General features: G+C 43.4%; 1 protein-coding gene across 1 annotated transcript; it reads right to left on the bottom strand.

The window, feature by feature from the left end:
* Nucleotides 1-3630: 3630 nt before the first annotated feature.
* Nucleotides 3631-9212, bottom strand: LOC136483591 (transmembrane 9 superfamily member 1-like). Its single transcript, XM_066480709.1, has 12 exons — nt 8986-9212; nt 7453-7645; nt 7216-7320; nt 7079-7096; nt 6903-6991; nt 6679-6831; nt 6411-6545; nt 5917-6083; nt 5131-5225; nt 4613-4986; nt 4170-4443; nt 3631-4091 (listed from the first exon to the last, which is right to left on the bottom strand). The coding sequence occupies exons 1-12, from the start codon at nt 9076-9078 to the stop codon at nt 4024-4026; spliced, it is 1764 nt and encodes a 587-aa protein (XP_066336806.1). The 5' UTR covers nt 9079-9212; the 3' UTR covers nt 3631-4023.
* Between the last annotated feature and the right edge of the window lie 250 nt (nt 9213-9462).

Raw genomic sequence — 9462 nt, 5'->3', positions numbered from 1 at the left:
AACGTGAATATATTTCATTAGCACTTTCTCTAGGAAGCATTTCAAAAGAGTTGAGCTTTTTCATGACAAGATGATAGCGTTCCTAACGCTCACTCTTAGTTCCCTCATGGAGCGCACAAACGCCCGACCATAGTGCATAGGCGTCTTTGTGGTTCCTCACACGATTGAACACATCTTTACAAAGGCATCTAAAGATGATGTTTCGAGCCTTTGCATTCCACTTCTCGTAATTAACCTTATCGCCTTGTAGGTTAGTAGCATCCCGAGGTTTTGGGAAACCTTGTGAGATGGCTCTAAGTATACCAACATCTAGAGCCTCCAGATACGCCTCCATGTGAATTTTTCAATAAGCAAAGTCATCTCCCTCAAAGATAGGAGGAGATCCATCCCCGTGAGACATCTTGCTCTAGATGGTTAAGCCTAAATAATGAGCACGAGGCTCTGAAACCAATTGAAAGGATCAAGATGCCCAAGAGGGTGAATTAGGTTAATTCTAAATTTCTTTACAATAATTAAGTCATATGGTTACCCCAATTAACCCCTTGTGCTTAAAAAGTGTTTCTAATTATTCTACCGCACAAAAGACTTACAACCTAAGTTCTAATCATACTCTAGCATGGCAATTCTAAGAATGTAAAGACATGAATTGAATTGCACAAAGTAAATAGAGAGGAAGGAACGCGGCGATGTTTTGCCGAGGTATCGAAGAGTCGCCACTCCCCACTAGTCCTCGTTGGAGCACCCACGCAAGGATGTAGCCCCCCCCTTGATCCGCGCAAGGATCAAGTGCTCTCTACGGGTTGATTATTCGACACTCCGTCACGGTGAATCACCCACAAACACTCACAACTTGAGTTGGGTCACCCACAAGCTCCGCCGGGTGATCACCGAACTCTCAATCACCACCAAGCCGTCTAGGTGATAACGATCACCAAGAGTAACAAGCACGAACTCTCACTTGACCTCGACAAGCCTAATGAGAAGGTGGATGCACACTTTGCTACTCTTGATCTTCACTGATGAGGACTCTCTTTGGGATTCTCAAATCTCAATCACCTCACTAGGACCTTGCTATTCTTGACACTCTCTAAGGTGTTTCTTAGCTGTTGGAATGAGCAAAAATACTCCCACACACGAGTGGAGGTGGTATTTATAACACCGGCTGAAAAACGAACCGTTATGTGCCTCTGTGAGGTGACCGGACGCTCCGGTCATGTTGATCGGATGCTCCGGTCAGTATACCCCGAACTCTAGTGTTTGTAGTGTGACCGGACGCTGGCAACGTCCGGTCAGCACTGACCGGACGCGTCCGGTCACGATTTTCCCCCTCTGAAACCTTACTGGAGTCGACCGGACGCTGCCTCTCAGTGTCCGGTCACTTGACCTCTCAGCGTTCGATCAAACCAGACGCAATCACCTTGGTCAAATGAACTGACCGGACCTTGAGCCAGCGTCCGATCGCACCAGAGCCAGCGTCCGATCGCACCAGAGCCAGCGTCCAGTCAGTATTTGACCCTCCATTCACTTTCAACTCTCAATCATATGTGAATGAAGTTTGCTCCATTGGATCATAGGGCTGTTGTGGAGCTACCACCTAACTTACTAGACTCATCTAGGTCAAGCTACCCGTTCATACCCCCTTAATAGTACAGCCAAAAGAAAAACAAAGTCCTAAACTACTCTAAGTGTCTCTACAACTCCAATCGACACTTAGAACTAGTCCATCCTTAACCTTGTCGTCCGTCCTTTGAAAACCGAAACGATTTCTATCGTAGGAGCATGACCACCTTGATTGCCCAATCGATCTTCATTATCATGACCTAACTTAATTGCTTCTGCAAAACATACGTTAGTCATAGTAATCTTGTATTGTTATTAATCACCAAAACCCTACTAAGAGCCTAGATGCTTTCAGCAATGCTATGGCTCCTTAAAGCACTGTTGTGGTAGCGGATGTGCAATGTAGGAAACGTGCTACCAAAAGTATTTTTCAGAATTCAGTGTGCAAACACGCTACAAAAATATTCCGGCTGTGGTGGATGCTTCTCTGATTACAAGATTGAGAGTTCCTATCCAACAAGTGCAAGGCTTATATACCCTGTAGGGCCGGTTTGGCACAGCTCAGCTTCACTAATGAAGCTGTTTTTTTTTTTGCAAAATAATTTCATGAGCAGCTCTCTGGATGAAGCTGAGCTGTTTTGAAAAAATTGTTTGGCAAAACAGCTTCACATGATAAACCAAAACAGCTTCATTACGAACAATTACTATAATACCCTTAGCCTTTTCTTTTTTTCTTTTTTTTCTCGCTTCCTACGCATCGCAACAAAGGCCGCGACGACGGCACCATGGCCGTCGCCGGGGACTCCGTCAAGCAGCCACTCCTCCACCACGCGTACCCATCCCACGTCACGTCGGCCTCCTCACCCACGCTCCCGTCTGCGCCCCCGGGGTCCACCGGCCACCACTTCCCCGGGGGACTCGACGTCCCCAACCTCAAGAAGCACGGCGGCGGCACGCGTGGATCCGCGTCGAGGCCGCCACGACCTCCGTGCAGGCGCCGGAGATCGACATGTCCACCATGATGCGGCGTTGCGACCTCCCCGCGTGGGACCTCCGCCTGCTCAACCTGCTCTTCGTGTACCCGTCCACGGTCCTGGGCTGCGAGCGCGCCATCATCGTCAACCTCGAGCAGATCCGGTGCGCCATCACCGCCGATAAGGTGCTCCTGCTCACGGCGACGCCCATCACGTCGGCTCACGCCCCCAGGGTGGCCTCTCCGCCTCTCCCAGTGGCCCGCACCCCTCCCCGCGACCCACGCCTGGCCAAGGCTGCGCCTGCGAGCGCCCCCGACAGTCGCGCCAGCTCCCATGCTTGGCGGCGGCGGCGCCCGCACCTCCCCGCGCATCCCGCGGCGGTCGTGACTCCAGCATGCCGTGCCCCGGCGAGATGCACCTAGGCGGCGACACCCTTCCCCCGAGCATGCGCTCCCCCCCCCCCCCCCCCCCCTCTGCTTGGACAGAAGCAGTCTTTTTTATATGGTGGGCCCCACATGTCAGTGGGATAAGCTACATTTTTTTTCAGCTCTCTCCCATCCCATTCCTTTGTGAGCGGGGAAGAAAAACAGGTTCACCCATGAAGCTGTTTTGAAAAATGGTGTCTGGCAACAAAAAAAAAAAAAACTCACAATAGCTCATGAAGTTGAGCTGTGCCAAACAGGCCCTTAGTGTCAAACAAGTTGGGATATGCTAGAAATGTGACATCATGCGAACCAAAGAGAACGAAAAAAGTAGTACTAAAATGAAAACAATACTATAGCCCAGGAATTAATGACATACTCCGTAGTAATAGAATAAATCAAATTCCTAGATCATGGCATGGACAGGAGACATTTTAAGTAGTTGTTTCTGACAGTCGAAGAAAAATTGGATGATCACTACAAAAGTGCCCAGTGCCCTTCACAAATACTGCCCCAGAAACAGTCAAACTAGACAAAGATAGGTCTACAATTGTCATTCGGCCTAGAATTCTGCAAACCAACCAAAGCAGCTGATACAGGCATGTGCTGAAGTCTACTTCAAATTTTCAATATACTTTCAAGTGCAACAACAAAAAATAAATAAATCAAACACATTAAGAACATAAACTTAACTTCAATATATTAGCCTGCTTATACTACAAAGGGGATATGGAAACTGGATGTGGCAACTCATAAGAGGGGCAAATCTAGCCCACTCGATTCTGCACTGCGGTAATATTCATCAATGTACTCCTACAATTGACCAAGAGAGGCCACACAAAAAGAACCTAAATGTACTTTCCAGTACTCTGACTAATTCCCCAACTAATAGGTATACATTTATCAGGGCAGTTCCACACTTCCATGGCGGAAGATAGGCCAAAAAAAGATGAAGAGAGTAACCGAAGGGAGAGCGACCTCCTGTGTAGTTTCAAAAGTTAATCAGAAGCTCAAGGTATTACTCTGCACCATACTGTGACAAGACATGCTAACAGCCTCGACCAAGTTTAGTCGCATTTGATATTTCTGTAGATTCTCCTCACAAATAGGGTGGAGCCCAAATACCCAACAGCACCTACATATACACATAGAAAGGGTGTCAAGAGGACATATGTAAGCTTGAAATGAAATGAAAAATAGTTTGAAAACTCACCGCAAAGTATTCCCAATCCAAGACAGAACATCAAGGTGTAACCAAAGTAGAAGCTTGTCTGGAAAAAGCCTGACATCTTTGTCTTCACATGATAATAGTATATAGAGTATAGATATACATACAAGGCGGTAGAAGCAGCAGAGAAGAATGATGTCCATTGCCAATGATAGTTCTCAGCATTCAACAAGAAATAAGTACCCACAATAGTGACACATATGGTGACTATTATCAGGATGACAAAGACCAGCAACATGAAACCATAGACATAGTACACCTGCCAAGGCACCAAGTGATGGACTCAATATTCCTTGAAGCTAAAAGAAACAAACTTTGCTGCTGTAACTAAGAAAGTAGTGCAGATCATTCTAAATGCTGGTGATTGGAACTTTAGTACTTCCAATTCCAATAGGTGGAATATTTACCAATGTATTGTTTTTCTTTACCTTGTAGTTCCAAAAGGAAGTGAATACGAAGTACATCTCAATGAAGATACTGCCAAAGGGGAGAAGTCCACCTATCAATGAAATAACAGAAGGTGTAAGGTACCACTTCTTCTCAGGAATAGGGCGTGGGATCGTTTTCACACGACACGGGTTGTTGGGAGCACCACTCCAATTTCTACCAACTACAGTCCCCAATAGAACCAACGGGAAGGAGATGAAAGCCCAAAGAACAAACATGACAACCATTGTGCCAAATGGTATAGCTGCTAATGATCGGTAGAAGATAGCAATAGTGTTCAACACCAATCCAATCGAGAAACACAAGAATGGAAAAAGTGATGCTGTAAGGATCATAGCCTTTATCCAGTTTTTGCCTGCCATAGTATGAAGTAGTGCATTCAGTGAGGTGAAGAACAAGGTAACAGGAAATTTTCAAATTCAAGAATCTATTTATTGGAGCAAAATAACATGGGTAAGCATAACAGAGGACTTAAATAAAAAAATGTGCAGAATCATACCACCATTCCTTGAATAGAGACCACCACTAACATATCCAGAGATGAAAGATGTAAGAGCATAGCACACAATAAAGGTTGTGATGATAGCTCCTCGCCTGGTGAATAGAACAAACTATTTTAGTTAGGGGCTTGAGCAAAAATGTTAATGCATACCCATACAAGGTGAGCAATATCCTTGTTGATTAAAACTGAAGTCTGTACAAGTGCAACTTATGAGAGGTTGTGGTGATGGCATCATATATCTGATAGAATAGAGCATATATGCTGATCTCTAAGAATAGTTTTGCATCTACGTTACTGATGTACTCACATAATGCTTAAAGCAGGAAGGAATGCAGGATTCTAGAAATTTCTATGTTACAGATTTTCCATGCTCTCCGAGTCTGAACAATGGATGGGTTGTAAAGTCTGGGTCGCTCGCTCATGCACATCACATCTCATGGAGCACTATTCCAGATGTCAATAGAGGGATTTTGCCAAAGGTATTGCCACATTATGCAAAAGCGTCCATTTTTATCTAAACATCCTACAGCGGTCATAAATCAAAATCAGAGACTAATAACCTACCAAAGACATCAATTGCACCATATCATTTCGTCTAAAGAAAGATGATTAATTTAACCATAAAACAAGAACACCCTTTGAAAGCTAAGCCATTCTTATTCATAATTTTCAGGTTCAGATAAATATATTGATTAGCCAAAAATACTTTCATCAATTAAACACCTGAATTTTGCACATCCAAGGCAGAAAAAAGTAAATAAAGAACGCTGGTTATGAGCTTACCCAACATATAACATGCCAACAATGGCCAACACAATCACAAGCAGGATAAGAGCTGCCAGCTGAGTGCCGATACCAACAAGGGCAGAAAGAAACACCAGGCTGCGAGGAGGTCGGAACACATCACCATGAACAAGCTTCCACCCAGATTCCTCATTAACATCTCGCTCCTGAAAAAGGAAAACCATATCTTAATCCTGAACAATCCATTGATTCAAAGAAAAACTTGTTACTTGGAACTTGTATGATTCAATTTGATTTTTGGCAAAAATTGATTTGTTATTTCTTTCAGAAATAATGAAATATTAGATTGCTGGCGTCAAAATGATGGATGGATTATAATAATCTCATGATGTTTGGCTAAAGGATTTTTCTATTTTAGAAATATCATATGATATAGATAAAATCAATCGAGAAAACATTAAGTAACATGAGCAGACAAAATGAAAAACATATAAGTATATTGACGTGCTACAGATTCCAGGTTCAGAACTTACAAGTGATTCCAGATCGTCATCTTCACGAGCATATTTTGCATAATCATTTCTTAGTGTCCTCATCAATATCATTGACACTAAACCAGTCAAGAAAATAACCATCATGAATGAATTGAACATGGAGAACCAATGAATCTGAACATGGAAACAAAGACTCAGCCATCTGGTAATTACTTCAGACAAAAAGCAATGTCCACCTTTGTCAGAGTGAAGGAAAGGAGACCTAAGTTTAAAATGGTATGTTGCCTCTGGTGCAAGCAAGAATTACCTGGTGTTCAAAGAATGGGTAGTCTAAGTAAACCTCGAAACGCCGTGCAAATGCCACATTTGTTTGCACCCACTTTACTGAATAAGTCATATCCAACTTTTTACCAGCTTCAAGAAGCTTAGGTGACTCTTGCGTTAGATTCACATGAATTATCTGCAGAGGAAATTGAATTAGCCAACATATTGGTCTCAGCTAATCCTTTTAAGGTTATATACAACACATACCCTGATACCATTGTATTTAATAACAATGTTCTTATGAGTGTAAAGGTAGTGCTTGTTCTCATTGTTTTTGTCAGTCTCCCCAACAAAACCTGCTCACAGGGAAACTGGCTCCATTATTTTAAAAGAAAATAGAAAGAATTTGTGCAATAGAAATGAACAGGTATAAAACCACCTACCCCACAATGGCAGATCATCTAGGTTATTGAACCACGGTAAGCATTGGAGCAAAATGTGGACACAAAGAATGTCAGAAACAAGATAAAGCATCCAAAAAATGTGGATCAGAATAAAACTAAATGAGGATTTTCCATACCTATGAAAAGCTCAAACCAATATGAGTTTTCAATGGCATTAGCAAATTGCTGAACCTTTTGAGCATCAAGTTCAATTGTGCAAATGGCCCCCTTGTCCACATTCTCTAAAACAAAAGGAACATTCGAATGAAAAGCCAATGAAATAAATCAATTCAGTCACAGGAACGAACATGCAACAATGCATGGTCCAAGAAATAAACAAACTTCAGGAGGATGTCAAGAGAAGGCAAACATACTTATGAACTTTATATCGATCTGACTATCAATCAGCTCATTTCCACCAAGGACCTCTCCGAGACCACCCCATTTATGTGCAGGGTTTTCAGATGGTTGACAAAATGGGAGACTGTAATAGTTGTAAGTTTCTTGAGGATTATTGTAAGGCCCAACCTTGTTTACCCATAGCTTAACAGGTTCTTCTGTTTTATACTGCACATAAGAAAAATAATAATTATTTTAGCTGCAACGCTTTAGTAGATGAATCATTCTCATCATAGTTAAATTCAGTACAGGTAAATTTTGAAAAGACAACAACATTTAAGCTGGTTCTGGTTGTAGGAAACAAGTTTTCTGAATATTGTTGCATCAGTGTAACAGTGTAAGATATAGAGAAGTATAGCGATCATGACCACTAAATGTTTAATTTGGAACAGCCCCAACCATATAAGGAAAAAGAGCTCTAATATTTCTTAAGCTCATGGATTCAATCTTCTATCTTATAATCACTAATCATCAGAGATGTAGATATTTCATGGACTCAACACAGAGCAGCCTTCTAGTCAGAAATAGAAATGTAAGCAGTCTAACTAGGACTTTCACAATATGCATATGTAGATGTTTTATTTACCTTACTAATCACAAGTTTCTGCCTAATGACATCAATGCCTGACTTTACATCACAGAGTAACACTCACCATACAGAAGACAACTCAAAGTAATTATTCTGACAGGTCTAAGTGCAGTTAGCCAGTTACACTCAGCATGAAACTAAAATAATGTCCAAAATAGAACTGCTTCCCCCAGGACATTGCCGCAAGGACCTGCCACTGTGCTAAAGCTAATCCCTTGTTAGCTAACTGTGAGTAATCTAGTCCAGAATTTAAAAAAAATGGAGAATGAATATGTATTCGTCTTTGAACTATCAAATCAGATGCCACCAAAGCATGTTCAACTAGTATTCGCCACAATGGGGGGCGGACTTATCTGAAATCCCCACAATAACTACCAAATTAAAGTGTAGCATAACAACTGTAAGCCCACGAATCCACGATGATATGCATGCATTGTACCCTTTCCTAGACATGACATGCACCATCTAATAATCTGAATGCAAGACCAAGAAAACATACATGCAGTTGCAATCAAAGAGATGTCCCCAATATATGTTTAACCTTACACGAGGCCTACAATGACGCAACTAGAACCAGCTGCTTCTCCACGAGAATGTTAACACTGTCTGAAAGTTGCAAGCAAACAAAAAGGAACTTTTGTCTGAATATGGCTGTCATGATTTCTTGCCCACACCCCCATAGCAACCAGGATCAAAATAACCAGTTTGTGAAACAGCACCCAAACCGTTGTCTCGCTCATAACTCCAAATCAGTAAGCGCCCAGAATTTCGCACCGCGGAGCTACAGACCAAAGCCGTCCCCTGGTACTAAGCACGCGGTCCCCCAGCGGCGCGCGGCGTCCCGATCCGGCGCGGCGCCTCGACGCATCCAGCCAAGGGAAGGAGTGTTCGGATCTAGGGTTGGGATGAAGGGGGGCACCTTGTGGTCGGCCTCCGAGGCGTACGCGAGGGGCGAGTGTGCGACGGCGAGGACGAGTACGGCCGCGAGGAGGAGCACGCCGCGGCGGAGCATCTCGTCGGCGGCGAGATCTGCGCGGTGGGAGGCGGCCGCGAGCGTGCTGCGGGGGTGTCTCAGTCTCGAACGAGCACGAGCTGCCTCATACGGCAGAGAGAGAGAGAGAGAGAGAGAGCGGCCGGAGTTTTGCGCAGAAGCCCTTGTGAAATGGTGTACTGTATTCGAGAATGTTAGGATACGATAACAGAGTATTCACGGGGCAAACGTGAGAAAAATCATGACAAAACCGTGTAAATGCATCACAGGTTCACAGGCATCCTTCATCATTCCTTCTTCCTGTGTGCTGAAGGTACGTCAAAACACAAAACAGTGAAGAGCTTGGTACTCCTTCCATTTTTTCTATATGTCCTATTATTATTATCTTATCTTAAGGCAATATTT

Source organism: Miscanthus floridulus, chromosome 9 (assembly GCF_019320115.1).
Source record: "Miscanthus floridulus cultivar M001 chromosome 9, ASM1932011v1, whole genome shotgun sequence".
NCBI lineage: Eukaryota > Viridiplantae > Streptophyta > Magnoliopsida > Poales > Poaceae > Miscanthus > Miscanthus floridulus.
Note: the sequence above shows the minus strand (reverse complement) of the source record. Positions and strands in the feature narration are given on the sequence as shown.